Source organism: Nothobranchius furzeri, chromosome 2 (genome assembly GCF_043380555.1).
Source record: "Nothobranchius furzeri strain GRZ-AD chromosome 2, NfurGRZ-RIMD1, whole genome shotgun sequence".
NCBI classification, from domain to species: Eukaryota; Metazoa; Chordata; class Actinopteri; order Cyprinodontiformes; family Nothobranchiidae; genus Nothobranchius; species Nothobranchius furzeri.
The window spans coordinates 73,970,210-73,986,206 of NC_091742.1; the positions used below are offsets into that span (position 1 = coordinate 73,970,210).

A 15,997-nucleotide genomic window follows, 5' to 3' on the forward strand; every position below is an offset into this window, starting at 1 on the left:
TGTGATGTTTACAATGGGTAAACCTTCTTTGAAGGACCTCATGTTTGTCACCACAGAAATGCTGAGCAAATTAACAGGCAGAAAGTGTAACAATCGTGATACCCAAAGGCTAGAAGTCCAGTACCGAAAAGAAAAAAATTAAGCCTGCTCGTGTTACCGTCCTGTGCACCAAGAGTACTGGCGTAGCTAATGCGCGTGTGTGCATTGGTGGTCCAGTGGTAGGATTCTCGCCTGCCCCGCGGGAGGTCCGGGTTCGATTCCCGGCCAATGCAACCTCTGTTGGATAGAATTCCAAGGCCTGTCCAATGCATCGATCAAAGTTGGTAGTCATCTATAATCCAAGTCTCTCATGTGACAGGCAGTGATTCGCTCACCAATACGAACAACGACGTCTTACTCTTCATGTGCCTATTCCTCAACTGGCCTTTTGAAACATCTATGCCAACAGATGGCATTGCACGATGTGCAACAATTGTCGTCAGACAGCATTTATTGGTTACCCTTGGAGCTGTGGCAATGAGTAAAGATGGTTTGAACATCCTAAATGTTTCCACCACAGAAATGCTGAGAAAAACGACACATTAGGAAGAAACCCTGTGTTCCAATGGCTGTCCTAAATGACAGCTAAAAAACATATCAAATGATCAATCACTGCAGTTCAACGAATAAGTGTAAATGAAGACACGGTGGTGCAGTTGATGTGGAAAGCAAGCTAAAAAATGTTGATTTATGCATTCAGGTTCAACTTACAAAACGACTTACAGTTAAATTGAGTTCCAACAAGATGCCGTATAAAAATACAAAAAGCTTCCATTTCAAACATGTAGAGACCTCAGGGACAATGTGAAAAACAAGTAGAAGTAACTATTGTGAAAAGAAAATGAAGGCTGCACATTTTACTGTGCCATGCGTGATACGTGCAGGCCATAAAGGTTAGCGTGTCCTGTTTGGTAGGCCAGTGGTAGCATTCAACAGCTGCCACGCAAGAGACCTGGGGTTAAATACCAGCAGTTGAAGTGATGGTCAAGTGCAAAATTGGCCATTTTGTTCAATGCATCAAGCTAAAGTTAACTGCAGTCTCCCCGTCGGGGAATCAAACCCCGGTCTCCCGCTTGACAGGCGGGGATACTGTCCACTATACTAACGAGGAACTCATATTCTGTATCAGCCAACTACTCACCCGCTATATAAATGTCATTGGCTGGCTTTGCATGATTGGCAATATGCATCGTCAAAAAAGTATTATTTGTACAACTTGTGACTTTTACTGATAGATAAATCTGATTGTCAAACAGAGTTACCTCACCCTAAATGTTTGCAGGAATTCCTTTCTGCCTGAGGGCGGCCAACCGTGAATAGCTGTGACAGAGTGACAGCCAATGAAAATGCAGCATTCCTTGCTGCAGGATGCTGATGCTGAGCCACATCTAACCCATCACTTATCTTCCTTCCTGATCTGTTCAAACAGCACAAAATAAAAGCTGTTGTTCAAATATTGTGATAAATAAGTGAAAGTGTTTTGTACATGTTTTTCAAATCCCATTTCATTAATCATTTTACTAGTAATTATTTTAGTGTAACTCATACCTCTATACTGTATATGAAATACTACCATGTAAATTAAAATGTAATCACGTATGAACCATCACATTTGTTGTTCTTCTGCTTTAAGCTATTAAACTTTGAATTTGATTTGTTCATATTTATGACAACAGAAAATGTTCTCACAAAAATATTTTATTGCCAAAGCTTTTCAAATGCAGCAGTCACAGTGAGTATTTTGTTCCTTTCACAACTGCAAGGTTTGTTTATGTGTTGCTCCAGACAAACTGAGCCAGCAGATGTTGATATGTACAAGTAGCTGCTGTAAGCAACAATTTAAATAACATTTTGGTGCAATTAATGATAGAACAATTTGTTTTTTTTTTTTTCATTTAACATGAACCAGATGGTATTTTAACAGAAACACAATATACATTATATACAAAGAAATAAACTAGTCCCAATGTTCCTGTGACAAACTAAAATAAACAGAAGTACAGATGTTAAACTTACACTTGCAAATTTACATCTGATCAGTAACCTAGAGAGGATTAAAAAACAATGAAACAATCCTCTGAGGATTTACATTTTCTATTTACATAAATACACTAATGAACTAAATAAACCCAAGTTGTTCATTTGTTCTTTTCCTCCACCCATCTTTGTTTTTCCGCCTCGTAGAAAGGAGACTTGCTGAACTCCTTCCAGCTCATCTCTTTGACCATTCCCTGGCTTTGGTAAAGAGTGAACACCTTGGAGGGACAGTAAATATATTTTCCTGCCACTCCGGGGAATCCTGTGTGGATGTGTGGGCTGTTGGGTCCCTGTTTCAGCTCCATGTGACAGAACCTACAGAGACGGCCTGCTGGTGCCGATTCTGTCCTTTGCCTTTTCTTTTCAGTCTTCTCCTGCACTCGCGTCTTGGTTGCATCCAGTTCTCTCCGAAAAAAGTCAGTGGTTGAAAAGTCTTCAAAGGACATTGTAGGGTTAGAGAGTCCTTCAGCAGCATAGCTCTGGTGCACCTTTTGTGAGCAGTAAAAATACCGCACAGGCCCCTGTTGATAGAAAAAGTGGATCGAGGATCCATCAGTTTCATATCGAGACTTTGGCTGTCCGCAGGAAAGACACGTCTTTGTCTGTCTTTTCTTTTGCCCTGGCGGGAGCTGCTGCTGCTGCTCCTGCTGCTGCTGTTTGCTCAAAATGCCCTCTACGATTTTTTCCAGAGAGTGTTGAGTCAGAGGTGAGGACAAAGCAGGTGCAGGAGGGTTGAAAGTAGCTGGCTCAATAGTGACCACAGGAACATGGGATGACTCACTCCCCTCTGTTAAAGAGTGCCACAGTTGTTGTGTATCCTTCAGTTTCTCTGGGCTTACGTTCAAAGAAGAACTGGTGTTGAGCAGTTTCACCAGGTGCTTCACGTAGCGGGAGATGTGCAGTCTGGTGGTAGGATGCAGAAGGCTGTTTGGATCAGCAGCAGCTCGATGAACAATGGCTGCGTATTCCTGATCCACAAGCTTCAGCATGTCCTTGTTCCCACGGTGCTTCTGCAGCAGGTCATCAATGGCCTCTTTCATGGGCGGTGTCCAGCGTGTGTGATCCAACACAAAGACCCGCCCACCTGTTTTTATGGGTCCGACGCGGGCGCCACTTGGGTAGGCTCTCAGAGGCAGAGGTGGAGCACACGAAAGATCTGAAACACAATGAAACGGTCATGCTTACTCGGCTGATTGGTGAACTGTCTACAATAAAATGCAAATATGTAGAAAACATTTCAGTGAGTTACCTGGTGTGGCTAGAAATTCCTGGACATCTTCTTTCAGGAGGTCACCAGCAGAGAGTAGAGGGCTGACAGATGGAGCTGAACCCAAGTTGGAGGTTGACGCTGGAGTTTGAACTTGAGCCGAGATGGATGAATGCACAGGAAGCAGGAATGGAGCAGATGATTCACCTCTCTTCTGAGTCCTGTGTTTGTCCCAGTCAAGAGGGACCGGTCGGCAGCCTGGCTCTATGTACTCAAGTCCAAATCTTTCGCCGGTGTCCCTGTCAGAGACTCTGAGAGTGGGATATTTCTCCTGTCCAGTCACTCTCTTGTAAGAGCTGTTTAATTCAGCTATTAAAGCTGGATCAAATACAGCTGGCAGGACAACGTCTGGTCGCTTAAGGTCCACCAGTCGTTGGTAGTTCCATCTTGCCACTCCTGTCATTCCCTGCGCCTGAAACAGTTCAGTGGAGGCATGGGTTCCAGTGATCCACTGGGCTTGGTGGAAATGGTACCCCTCTTGTTGTGATGTACCTCTGACAGGAATCCAGATGTTGACCTTTGCTCCTTCTCCAGGTACATGGTTAAGCTGAAGAGTGCCACCATACCTGTACATGATCCTCTCGGAGATTTCAGGGTCACTGAGGCATCCACGGAGAATATGCACTCGCTGTATGCGCCACGTCTTCAGCATGGAGGGTTTAAACAGAGGGACATCATTTGGATCCTTGGCCAGATGAAAATGGTTGATCACCTTTTCCACTCTGTCCAGGAGCTGTGTGGGCTGTGGTATCTTGGTCCTGCAGTGCTCCCGTATGTGTTGTTTGGTGGGATTGGCTGGCCGGATACCACAGAATTCGTAGGCGTCCCGGAGCTTCTTGAGGTCCTCCTGATCCACCACAGAGAAGGCAGCAGAGAGAAGCTGGCAGAAACTGCTGTAGAGGGGGTGATGCTCAGACGTGCACTCCCGTGAAAAGCGCCTGAGGCAGTGAAACAAGTCCAGTTTTATGGCAATGTTGGGGTTGTAATGGGATCGAGAGGCACTAGTATTAGCCAGGGGTCCAGAGGTAGCAGCATTCACAATGGCAGGGGTTGTCTTCCAAGCATCCCAGAGTAAATGTTCACCAGGGATGGAGTCTGGGATCTTGAAAGAAGCACAGCAATCCCTGATCGGAAGATACACAAAGATGCAGAATAATTAGAATCATTCTTATGTTTTTGACTGCTGTATTTGGTCTCTGAGCACCAGGTTTCCTGGTTCTGTTAGGATGATGTCATCAAACAGCTGGTCATTATCTCGATAAACAATAAACACTTATTCCTAATGTTTTTCCTTTTGCATCACTGTGTATTATAACAGTTTCATGAATTTCTTCCAACATTTTCTAATTTATTAGAAAAGTATTTTTTTTAAATAAAATTAAAGAATTGTGTTTTCGTTAGTCAACCATTTGTTTTTTTCTCCTAATCACTAAGGTTTCACATTAAAACAGACATAAAACACACAATCATGATCATTAGCAGGCTGAAAGGTAAAGAAGAGAGAAAATGTCTGCTCTCACCTGTCCACCCAGTGGTAGCCTGCCTTCTCCACTTCAGCTTCAGCGTACCTCCTGGCCACTCCCTCGTACATCGGCTGCAAGGACCTCTCAGCCTCAGACTGAACCATCACACAGGAAACAATCGACCAGTTTTCGTTCATGATCGCAAAGCTAGACATTGTCCCTGATGCAAGTGTCACTTTGCGTGCAACTTTTCTGGTGTGGTCAGACCTGAAGATTTGTCCAAAAGATCCTTGAAGGAGCCTGGACATGACTGGCTCTTGGCGTCTGTACTCTTCCAGCAGACAGTCAGTGAGGTAGAAGCTGGAAACAGAAATTCCACACCACCCACTGGCATCTTCATAGGAGCCAAAAGGACGTGGTGCATTGTCCTTTCTCACAAACTGCCCAATGGTCTTCTGTCCATGAACCCCTGCCTCAGCATCCCAAACGCTCTCGATTGCCTGCAGGTATGCCAGGTGAGCTCGCTCATATTTGAGATGCATGAGTTCATTCACCTGGTTTGCCATGTCTGATGGTGATTTGCCCGTGCGCCTCAGCTCATCCATTACAGACTTGCAGATGGCCTTCTTATATGTCAGGAATGCAGGCAGAATGTTTGTGAAGTGGCTGGGCAGCTTTTGCAGCCACCGGGGACTGTCTGCAAACCAGTTTCTCCGACAGGACTTGCAACAAAGTCTGGAGGAAAAGATATAATACTGTCCACCGGTGCCAACAATCACCCGAGGCCTACCCACGCCAGCAGAGACCACCTGAGGATGATGACACCCATGAAGACAGGGCAGGATGTAATTGTTCCTCAGTCTGATCATGATGTTACTTTCAGGCTTCCAGATGAAAAACGGGTGCAGCTGAAAGAAGTTGGGTGATGGGAGGTCGGCCACTGTGTCGATCAGCTCTGGTTGTGGAGGAAGACGCCAGAGGGAAACTGCGTTCCCAACGATGCGAACGGGACGAGAGCCAGGCCACAGTCCGAGATCCTGTAGTTCTGTCCTCATCCACAGTTTCTGGTGCTGAGAACAGCTCCAGCTGTTCATATCGAGGTCCCAGTCAGGCAAGAGTGAAGGAGCAGGTGGCTGGGCTGAGGAAACTGATATTCAAAAAGACAGATGATTTTAGAGTCCTTTCAGTCAAAACAAATGTTAAAGAATGTGTGGAACAAATGATAAAGCTAAAGTTAAGTAAACAAGTCAAAAAAGAAGCTGTCTAGATGATTTCCACTCTCACCCTTTTCACCTCTGTCTTCAAAATCCAGCACTCTCTGTGCAGAGGAGCCAGCAGATCTTGTGTTTGTATCTGAAAAATGGAGCCATCTTTCTGTTATTGTTTCAGGAATAATGGATCAGATCAAATCATTTGACGTAGTTGTGTAATTATCAGCAATAAACAGATGTTTAGTTCAATATTAGTGGAGATCTACCGTTAGATGACTCCAGGCTCTTTGTGAAGCTCGATGTTTCCTTTGCCAGGAAGGCGAGCTCTGGTGGCAGGGCCGCAGGTGTCTTCCCTTGTTTACTGGTTGGGACTGGTCCCAGAACAAGGTAAAGAAAAAAAGTCTTCATGTAGCCTTGATTAAAATAAAACAGTTGAGAAACAGAGCTTGAATCTTCTCACCATCAACTGCTGAGGTTTCCAGTTGCTCTGATGCATCAGGAGGAGGTCTGGACAGCGTTGCAGACGGGACTAAAACAGAAAAGGCAGCAGTTATTCCAGCAGTTACAGAGTGTGCAGGTGTTGGTTGGTGTTAGTAGGAACTCAAACTCACACACAGTTACTTTTCCTGCTTACCACAGCTTTACACATAATACTGGAAAGGTCAGAAACAACCTCTTACTAATCAACCTAAGCAGGAGGAGTAACAGCACCCAGTGCACAAGCATGCATTCAACTTATAGTGCAAACCCCCACTTCAATGTTTTTAGTGTACAAGACATGCAAAAAAATAAAAATAACATACTCACTGTGTCTGGAATCACATCTTCTCAGCAGGAATCAATTCATAGTCCTGAGGACTTTTAGTGTAACAGTAGGAAGAGACACATGGAACAGGAACCTGGCCAGAACGTGGCCATAACAAAAAGCAAAGGCAGAACACAGAAGGTCATGGCTCAGTTTAGGATGGAAATTCGAGAATAGCTCTCCAGTCCTGAAACCTCTCATTTAAAAACCTGGTTTTGCTCGTGGAAGTAGTCTTGACACATCCTCTTCTCTTTTTGCTGCAGCTACAGCAACTGGTTACACACACAAAAGCAAACATCTAGAAATGAGATACACATCTGCAAGAGAGGCTCAAGAATTAACTGACTGTATTAACAGTGTTACTGACTGCTCGTGCTCAGCAGGTCAGAGGGTGAGATGTTCAACATGGCGCTCTCCAACTCTTTGTCCTCGTCCATAACTGTAGTGTGGACAAAGATTACAGCACACAGAATGACAAATATGATATCAGTTCAGGATAAATGTTAAACATTACATGTTTCTGTCATTTCAAAAATGAACATGAATCAAGTTTCTTACCCAGAGGTTCAGGTGGCACACTTGTATCCTGTTCAGTGGGTGTAGAAGCTGAGGCAGATTGATGTCTGCCCTGCAGGTACTGCTGCAGCTTCTTCATGCGTGTCCCGGGGAGGCAACTCTTTTTCAAGATGAAGTCCGCATACCCATCAGCTCTACTGTCCCAGATTTCCTTCCATGTGCTTTTGGCCCGGGAGCCAAAGCCAACCTGCTGCTCATCTTCAGAAGAGGCTTTGACAACACCTGCCTCGTAGCCGAGGACAGACTTGATCTCTGCAAAACTAAGAGCAAACTTAACAAATGTCTGCAGGCTGACCTTGCTGTGATCCTCAGCCGAGCTACAGAGACCCAAATCCTCCTCCTTCTGGCGGTTCTTAATGAGGTACAGAGTGTATCCCACATCATTTTCTAAAAGCCACCTGAAAGACTTTCCTTTATATTTTCCAAATTGAAGGATGTAGTCTCCCAGCAGCTCTGTAATGTCTGTGGTATCCCCTCCTCTCCTACGAACTGTGGCCAAAGCATTTTGCCGTACCAGGTCCTCCTTCATGGACGCAGACCTGTCCTGCAAACTGGGGTCATCCTTGATGCGCTTGGCTTCAGGAGAGGGCGCCTGCAGGAGATATCCAAGGGGCCCCTTACGGAAAACCACGCTCAGCTTTCCTGGATAAAATACCATTTTCCTCTGCATCTTCGCCTGGTAAAGTTCAAGGACATTTTTGATTTAGTGATTAGACACAACATTATAAAATATTTTAAGATTTGCTTGCATAGTTTTGATAATCATGTCTTTGTTCTGGAGCTGATTAACTTCAATAACAATTCTATCAAATAATGAACCCACTAAAACTGTGTGTGTGTGCGTGCGCGCGCGTGCGTGTGTGTGTGTGTGTGTGTGTACGTGTGTGTGTGTGTGTGTGTGTGTGTGTGTGTGTGTGTGTGTGTGTGTGTGTGTGTGTGTGTGCATCTTCTGTTCTCATTACAACATTCTAAAGATACAACTGCAAACAAGATGAAGAGAGGCTGGGTAATATTTATTACTGTCATCAAACCTCACTCGACTATCTGCCTTTATTAAACCCATATCTTTATTTATTGGTTTGATTAACAAACTAGACAAACTATTCCTTAGTAGTAAAGCTCATTTGATCCTCTTATCTTTGTAACACAACACCAGTTATGTGACTCGCTGTCTGTATTATAGAATCAAATAGAAAACAATAGCACTTTGAGGAGGTTTAAATAAAGTTTCTTAAAGAATTGTTGCTTCTCACCTGAGGAACTCTGTCAGCACAACCTGGAATAGCTGGTAGTGGGTTGTTTCTGATGAACAAGCTGTAATCACATGTAAATCACCCTAAGAAGTCGATGATCTCACTGGGGACGGTGCCTCACTGTATTCCTGGCTCCACCTCCTCACACACTGAAGATCAGAGACTGTAGAAAGAGAAAAGAAGGTGAAGATACAGGCAGCCTTTGAAGGTCATAGACACAGGGGTTAATGCACCAGGCTGTGGTGTGAGTGACTCAGAGGGATGCAAAATCACTGCTGAATGTTCAAGAAATAGCTTGTATTTTATTATTTCTTTCAGTGACACAGAGCAGTCAAGCACAAATTAAAGTCCAAAAAATAAGTATACTTATTCAGCCATCAAACATTCATTTTTTGAATTGTAAGTACTGAGTTGGGCCAGGAAAGCTGATACCTATATTAATGTTATTTTTTTGTTTAGTTTTTATTTATTAATTTTTTTACTTGTATTTATTTTACAGAGTTTACAAGACAAAAAAGCATTACTTGAAAAAACCACTGCTGTGTTGTTTAGAAATAACAAAATAATACCGAAGTTAATATAAAACCATAATTATCTTCTATATTTTTGCAATTTTTTCATTAGTTTTAACCGTAGAACTATGATCCTGAAGTGTTTACTTTTGAGTTTAGCGTGTATAGCGTTGCTACTCGTATCCTAGCAACGCAGTACGTTCGGAAACAACACCTCCAATCCTTGTAATCTGCATTCATATCAACAAAACTTACCTTATAACAGTCTAACCGAAGATTAAAGAATACTTTTAATCCGCTCCGCTGCTAATCAGTCCTGTCTCTACCAAAGTGGTTAGCAAGTGAACTACCGTTTCAGGCAGCTTCCTAGAAGAGAGAAGAGCGCAACAGCGCCACAATGCGTAGTGGTCAAAAATATATTACATCCGTAGTGGTTTAGGACTACCATTGGGAATGAATGAGATTTGGTTTAGGGGCGTTTAGCTAAACAATCCCGGCCAATGCAACCTCGGGAGGCCCGGGTTCGATTCCCGGCCAATGCAACCTCTGTTGGATAGAATTCCAAGGCCTGTCCAATGCATCGATCAAAGTTAGTAGTCATCTATATTCCAAGTCTCTCATGTGACAGGCAGTGATTCGCTCACCAATACGAATATCGACGTCTTACTCTTCATGCGCCTATTCCTCAACTGGCCTTTTGAAACATCTATGCCAACAGATGGCATTGCATGATGTGCAACAATTGTCGTCAGACAGCATTTATTGGTTACCCTTGGAGCTGTGGCAATGAGTAAAGATGGTTTGAACATCCTAAAGGTTTCCACCACAGAAATGCTGAGAAAAACGACATATTAGGAAGAAACCCTGTGTTCCAATGGCTGTCCTAAATGACAGCTAAAAAACATATCAAATGATCAATCACTGCAGTTCAACGAATAAGTGTAAATCAAGACACGGTGGTGCAGTTGATGTGGAAAGCAAGCTAAAAAATGTTGATTTATGCATTCAGGTTCAACTTACAAAACGACTTACAGTTAAATTGAGTTCCAACAAGATGCCGTATCAAAATACAAAAAGCTTCCATTACAAACATGTAGAGACCTCAGGGGCAATGAGAAAAACAAGTAGAAGTAACTATTGTGAAAAGAAAATGAAGGCTGCACATTTTACTGTGCCATGCGTGATACGTGCAGGCCATAAAGGTTAGCGTGTCCTGTTTGGTAGACCAGTGGTAGCATTCAACAGCTGCCACGCAAGAGACCTGGGGTTAAATACCAGCAGTTGAAGTGATGGTCAAGTGCAAAATTGGCCATTTTGTTCAATGCATCAAGCTAAAGTTAACTGCAGTCTCCCCGTCGGGGAATCGAACCCCAGTCTCCCACGTGACAGGCGGGGATACTGTCCACTATACTAACGAGGAACTCACATTCTGTATTAGCGAACTACTCACCCGATATATAAATGTCACTGGCTGGCTTTGCATGACTGGCAATGTGCATGGTCCAAAAAGTGTTATTTGTACAACTTGTGACTTTTATTGATAGGTAAATCTGATTGTCAAACAGAGTTACCTCACCCTAAATGTTTGCAGGAATTCCTTTCTGCCTGAGGGCTTCCTTTCTGCTTGAGGTACTTATTTACATTAAAATGTTTGCAGCAACTCCTTTATGCTTTAGGCACTTTTGTTCTATTATATGGAGGCCAAACCGGCCAGACCGGGAGTCTCTTCTGCAGGAACACCGTCTTGCCCTGGCCAAGAGACTCGTTGATCTATTATCTGAAGAATCCCTTTTGTCTTCTGTGGATTCCTGAGGCCAAGGGGGTTTTTGAGGAATTTATGGGTGTGTGTGTGTTCTTGCAAATAAATTCACTCCAGAGTTTCGACTCGGGGTGAGAGGAAACTGGTTTTCGACTGGTGTGGATTGATTCTTCTCACCCTTTGCAAAGTATCTCACACTTTGCAAAGTATGTGTTTGTTGTCTGTTTAAGGTTGTTTACAATGTACCAAATTATCAATCTAATCCCTCTGTGTGTGCTCTGAGTTTTCTTTGAGGTAATACAGGACAAATAAAAATTACCCAACGTTTTTGGTGCTGAAACCCGGGAAAGCAGATCCCTTCAGTGGGAGTTCGCCTTCGGAGAGCCGCATGGCGCCACTTCCTCATCAATGTCCGGGGGGCTGAGAATTGCCCCATCGGCCGGCTGTTTATCTCCGCAGACGAACTTCCATTAAAAGGCTCTCGAGCACAGACTCAGGGCGAGTCTGCCACTCAGGGAGAGAGTGAGTACCTAAATTAAATTGCACCCTTTAACTTTTTAATAACCAGTTGACAGTGTGGTTTTACGCTGGTGGTGATTTTGCCATCCACGCACGAAAGACGTTTCGGGCCTCGGTTAAGGGCTGGACTGATAGCCGCAGGACCTTGTCCTGGACTCCCATGCATGTTCCAAAAAGTGTTATTTGTACAACTTGTAATGTTTACAATGGGTAAACCTTCTTTGAAGGTCCTCAAGTTTGTCACCACAGAAATGCTGAGCAAATTAACAGGCAGAAAATGTAACAATCGTGATACCCAAAGGCTAGAAGTCCAGTACCGAAAAGAAAAAAAAAAAAGCATGCTCGTGTTACCGTCCTGTGCAGCAAGAGTACTGGCGTTGCTAATTCGCTTGTGTGCATTGGTGGTCCAGTGGTAGGATTCTCGCCTGCCACGCGGGAGGCCCGGGTTCGATTCCCGGCCAATGCAACCTCTGTTGGATAGAATTCCAAGGCCTGTCCAATGCATCGATCAAAGTTAGTAGTCATCTATATTCCAAGTCTCTCATGTGACAGGCAGTGATTCGCTCACCAATACGAATATCGACGTCTTACTCTTCATGCGCCTATTCCTCAACTGGCCTTTTGAAACATCTATGCCAACAGATGGCATTGCATGATGTGCAACAATTGTCGTCAGACAGCATTTATTGGTTACCCTTGGAGCTGTGGCAATGAGTAAAGATGGTTTGAACATCCTAAAGGTTTCCACCACAGAAATGCTGAGAAAAACGACATATTAGGAAGAAACCCTGTGTTCCAATGGCTGTCCTAAATGACAGCTAAAAAACATATCAAATGATCAATCACTGCAGTTCAACGAATAAGTGTAAATGAAGACACGGTGGTGCAGTTGATATGGAAAGCAAGCTAAAAAATGTTGATTTATGCATTCAGGTTCAACTTACAAAACGACTTACAGTTAAATTGAGTTCCAACAAGATGCCGTATCAAAATACAAAAAGCTTCCATTACAAACATGTAGAGACCTCAGGGGCAATGAGAAAAACAAGTAGATATAACTATTGTGAAAAGAAAATGAAGGCTGCACATTTTACTGTGCCATGCGTGATACGTGCAGGCCATAAAGGTTAGCGTGTCCTGTTTGGTAGACCAGTGGTAGCATTCAACAGCTGCCACGCAAGAGACCTGGGGTTAAATACCAGCAGTTGAAGTGATGGTCAAGTGCAAAATTGGCCATTTTGTTCAATGCATCAAGCTAAAGTTAACTGCAGTCTCCCCGTCGGGGAATCGAACCCCGGTCTCCCGCGTGACAGGCGGGGATACTGTCCACTATACTAACGAGGAACTCACATTCTGTATCAGCCAACTACTCACCCGCTATATAAATGTCATTGGCTGGCTTTGCATGATTGGCAATGTGCATGGTCCAAAAAGTGTTATTTGTACAACTTGTGACTTTTATTGATAGGTAAATCTGATTGTCAAACAGAGTTACCTCACCCTAAATGTTTGCAGGAATTCCTTTCTGCCTGAGGGCTTCCTTTCTGCTTGAGGTACTTATTTACATTAAAATGTTTGCAGCAACTCCTTTATGCTTTAGGCACTTTTGTTCTATTATATGGAGGCCAAACCGGCCAGACCGGGAGTCTCTTCTGCAGGAACACCGTCTTGCCCTGGCCAAGAGACTCGTTGATCTATTATCTGAAGAATCCCTTTTGTCTTCTGTGGATTCCTGAGGCCAAGGGGGTTTTTGAGGAATTTATGGGTGTGTGTGTGTTCTTGCAAATAAATTCACTCCAGAGTTTCGACTCGGGGTGAGAGGAAACTGGTTTTCGACTGGTGTGGATTGATTCTTCTCACCCTTTGCAAAGTATCTCACACTTTGCAAAGTATGTGTTCGTTGTCTGTTTAAGGTTGTTTACAATGTACCAAATTATCAATCTAATCCCTCTGTGTGTGCTCTGAGTTTTCTTTGAGGTAATACAGGACAAATAAAAATTACCCAACGTTTTTGGTGCTGAAACCCGGGAAAGCAGATCCCTTCAGTGGGAGTTCGCCTTCGGAGAGCCGCATGGCGCCACTTCCTCATCAAAGTCCGGGGGGCTGAGAATTGCCCCATCGGCCGGCTGTTTATCTCCGCAGACGAACTTCCATTAACAGGCTCTCGCGCACAGACTCAGGGCGAGTCTGCCACTCAGGGAGAGAGTGAGTACCTAAATTAAATTGCACCCTTTAATTTTTTAATAACCAGTTGACAGTGTGGTTTTACGCTGGTGGTGATTTTGCCATCCACGCACGAAAGACGTTTCGGGCCCCGGTTAAGGGCTGGACTGATAGCCGCCGGACCTTGTCCTGGACTCCCATGCATGGTCCAAAAAGTGTAATTTGTACAACTTGTGATGTTTACAATGGGTAAACCTTCTTTGAAGGTCCTCATGTTTGTCACCACAGAAATGCTGAGCAAATTAACAGGCAGAAAATGTAACAATCGTGATACCCAAAGGCTAGAAGTCCAGTACCGAAAAGAAAAAAAAAAGCCTGCTCGTGTTACTGTCCTGTGCACCAAGAGTACTGGCGTTGCTAATGCGCTTGTGTGCATTGGTGGTCCAGTGGTAGGATTCTCGCCTGCCACGCGGGAGGCCCGGGTTCGATTCCCGGCCAATGCAACCTCTGTTGGATAGAATTCCAAGGCCTGTCCAATGCATCGATCAAAGTTAGAAGTCATCTATACTCCAAGTCTCTCATGTGACAGGCAGTGATTCGCTCACCAATACGAATATCGACGTCTTACTCTTCATGCGCCTATTCCTCAACTGGCCTTTTGAAACATCTATGCCAACAGATGGCATTGCATGATGTGCAACAATTGTCGTCAGACAGCATTTATTGGTTACCCTTGGAGCTGTGGCAATGAGTAAAGATGGTTTGAACATCCTAAAGGTTTCCACCACAGAAATGCTGAGAAAAACGACATATTAGGAAGAAACCCTGTGTTCCAATGGCTGTCCTAAATGACAGCTAAAAAACATATCAAATGATCAATCACTGCAGTTCAACGAATAAGTGTAAATGAAGACACGGTGGTGCAGTTGATATGGAAAGCAAGCTAAAAAATGTTGATTTATGCATTCAGGTTCAACTTACAAAACGACTTACAGTTAAATTGAGTTCCAACAAGATGCCGTATCAAAATACAAAAAGCTTCCATTACAAACATGTAGAGACCTCAGGGGCAATGAGAAAAACAAGTAGAAATAACTATTGTGAAAAGAAAATGAAGGCTGCACATTTTACTGTGCCATGCGTGATACGTGCAGGCCATAAAGGTTAGCGTGTCCTGTTTGGTAGACCAGTGGTAGCATTCAACAGCTGCCACGCAAGAGACCTGGGGTTAAATACCAGCAGTTGAAGTGATGGTCAAGTGCAAAATTGGCCATTTTGTTCAATGCATCAAGCTAAAGTTAACTGCAGTCTCCCCGTCGGGGAATCGAACCCCGGTCTCCCGCGTGACAGGCGGGGATACTGTCCACTATACTAACGAGGAACTCACATTCTGTATTAGCGAACTACTCACCCGCTATATAAATGTCACTGGCTGGCTTTGCTTGACTGGCAATGTGCATGGTCCAAAAAGTGTTATTTGTACAACTTGTGACTTTTATTGATAGGTAAATCTGATTGTCAAACAGAGTTACCTCACCCTAAATGTTTGCAGGAATTCCTTTCTGCCTGAGGGCTTCCTTTCTGCTTGAGGTACTTATTTACATTAAAATGTTTGCAGCAACTCCTTTATGCTTTAGGCACTTTTGTTCTATTATATGGAGGCCAAACCGGCCAGACCGGGAGTCTCTTCTGCAGGAACACCGTCTTGCCCTGGCCAAGAGACTCGTTGATCTATTATCTGAAGAATCCCTTTTGTCTTCTGTGGATTCCTGAGGCCAAGGGGGTTTTTGAGGAATTTATGGGTGTGTGTGTGTTCTTGCAAATAAATTCACTCCAGAGTTTCGACTCGGGGTGAGAGGAAACTGGTTTTCGACTGGTGTGGATTGATTCTTCTCACCCTTTGCAAAGTATCTCACACTTTGCAAAGTATGTGTTCGTTGTCTGTTTAAGGTTGTTTACAATGTACCAAATTATCAATCTAATCCCTCTGTGTGTGCTCTGAGTTTTCTTTGAGGTAATACAGGACAAATAAAAATTACCCAACGTTTTTGGTGCTGAAACCCGGGAAAGCAGATCCCTTCAGTGGGAGTTCGCCTTCGGAGAGCCGCATGGCGCCACTTCCTCATCAAAGTCCGGGGGGCTGAGAATTGCCCCATCGGCCGGCTGTTTATCTCCGCAGACGAACTTCCATTAACAGGCTCTCGCGCACAGACTCAGGGCGAGTCTGCCACTCAGGGAGAGAGTGAGTACCTAAATTAAATTGCACCCTTTAATTTTTTAATAACCAGTTGACAGTGTGGTTTTACGCTGGTGGTGATTTTGCCATCCACGCACGAAAGACGTTTCGGGCCCCGGTTAAGGGCTGGACTGATAGCCGCCGGACCTTGTCCTGG

At 44.0% G+C, this 15,997-nt stretch overlaps 2 protein-coding genes and 6 non-coding genes across 8 annotated transcripts; 3 read left to right on the forward strand and 5 right to left on the reverse strand.

The window, feature by feature from the left end:
• The first annotated feature begins 201 nt into the window (after nt 1-201).
• Nucleotides 202-272, forward strand: trnag-gcc (transfer RNA glycine (anticodon GCC)). The gene has a single exon. It is a non-coding gene; the product is annotated as a tRNA-Gly (tRNA).
• Nucleotides 273-1,078: 806 nt separating this feature from the next.
• Nucleotides 1,079-1,150, reverse strand: trnad-guc (transfer RNA aspartic acid (anticodon GUC)). Its single transcript has one exon. It is a non-coding gene; the product is annotated as a tRNA-Asp (tRNA).
• A 569-nt stretch (nt 1,151-1,719) lies between these two features.
• LOC139066391 (uncharacterized) lies at nt 1,720-6,988 on the reverse strand. The gene is made up of 5 exons (XM_070548931.1): nt 6,825-6,988; nt 6,478-6,546; nt 4,864-6,388; nt 3,326-4,467; nt 1,720-3,232 (listed from the first exon to the last, which is right to left on the reverse strand). The coding sequence occupies exons 3-5, from the start codon at nt 5,898-5,900 to the stop codon at nt 2,178-2,180; spliced, it is 3,234 nt and encodes a 1,077-aa protein (XP_070405032.1). The 5' UTR covers nt 5,901-6,388; nt 6,478-6,546; nt 6,825-6,988; the 3' UTR covers nt 1,720-2,177.
• Nucleotides 6,989-7,018: 30 nt separating this feature from the next.
• LOC139066392 (uncharacterized) lies at nt 7,019-9,524 on the reverse strand. The gene is made up of 4 exons (XM_070548932.1): nt 9,419-9,524; nt 8,652-8,814; nt 7,190-8,074; nt 7,019-7,094 (listed from the first exon to the last, which is right to left on the reverse strand). Exon 3 carries the CDS (start codon nt 8,066-8,068, stop codon nt 7,346-7,348), a length of 723 nt encoding a protein of 240 aa, XP_070405033.1. The 5' UTR covers nt 8,069-8,074; nt 8,652-8,814; nt 9,419-9,524; the 3' UTR covers nt 7,019-7,094; nt 7,190-7,345.
• Nucleotides 9,525-11,836: 2,312 nt separating this feature from the next.
• Nucleotides 11,837-11,907, forward strand: trnag-gcc (transfer RNA glycine (anticodon GCC)). Its single transcript has one exon. It is a non-coding gene; the product is annotated as a tRNA-Gly (tRNA).
• An 806-nt stretch (nt 11,908-12,713) lies between these two features.
• On the reverse strand, nt 12,714-12,785 carry trnad-guc (transfer RNA aspartic acid (anticodon GUC)). Its single transcript has one exon. It is a non-coding gene; the product is annotated as a tRNA-Asp (tRNA).
• Nucleotides 12,786-14,036: 1,251 nt separating this feature from the next.
• Nucleotides 14,037-14,107, forward strand: trnag-gcc (transfer RNA glycine (anticodon GCC)). Its single transcript has one exon. It is a non-coding gene; the product is annotated as a tRNA-Gly (tRNA).
• Nucleotides 14,108-14,913: 806 nt separating this feature from the next.
• On the reverse strand, nt 14,914-14,985 carry trnad-guc (transfer RNA aspartic acid (anticodon GUC)). The gene has a single exon. It is a non-coding gene; the product is annotated as a tRNA-Asp (tRNA).
• Between the last annotated feature and the right edge of the window lie 1,012 nt (nt 14,986-15,997).

What these genes read in the sequence shown, in the direction of transcription:
- LOC139066391 (XM_070548931.1), bottom strand. Translation starts at nt 5,900, where the DNA reads ATGAACAGCTGGAGCTGTTCTCAGCACCAGAAACTGTGGATGAGGACA. An exon ending in GGCTACCACTGGGTGGACAG is followed by an intron (nt 4,468 to 4,863) that starts GTGAGAGCAGAC and finishes TCTTCCGATCAG; the next exon opens with GGATTGCTGTGCTTCTTTCA. An exon ending in GGAATTTCTAGCCACACCAG is followed by an intron (nt 3,233 to 3,325) that starts GTAACTCACTGA and finishes ATTGTGTTTCAG; the next exon opens with ATCTTTCGTGTGCTCCACCT.
- LOC139066392 (XM_070548932.1), bottom strand. Translation starts at nt 8,068, where the DNA reads ATGCAGAGGAAAATGGTATTTTATCCAGGAAAGCTGAGCGTGGTTTTC.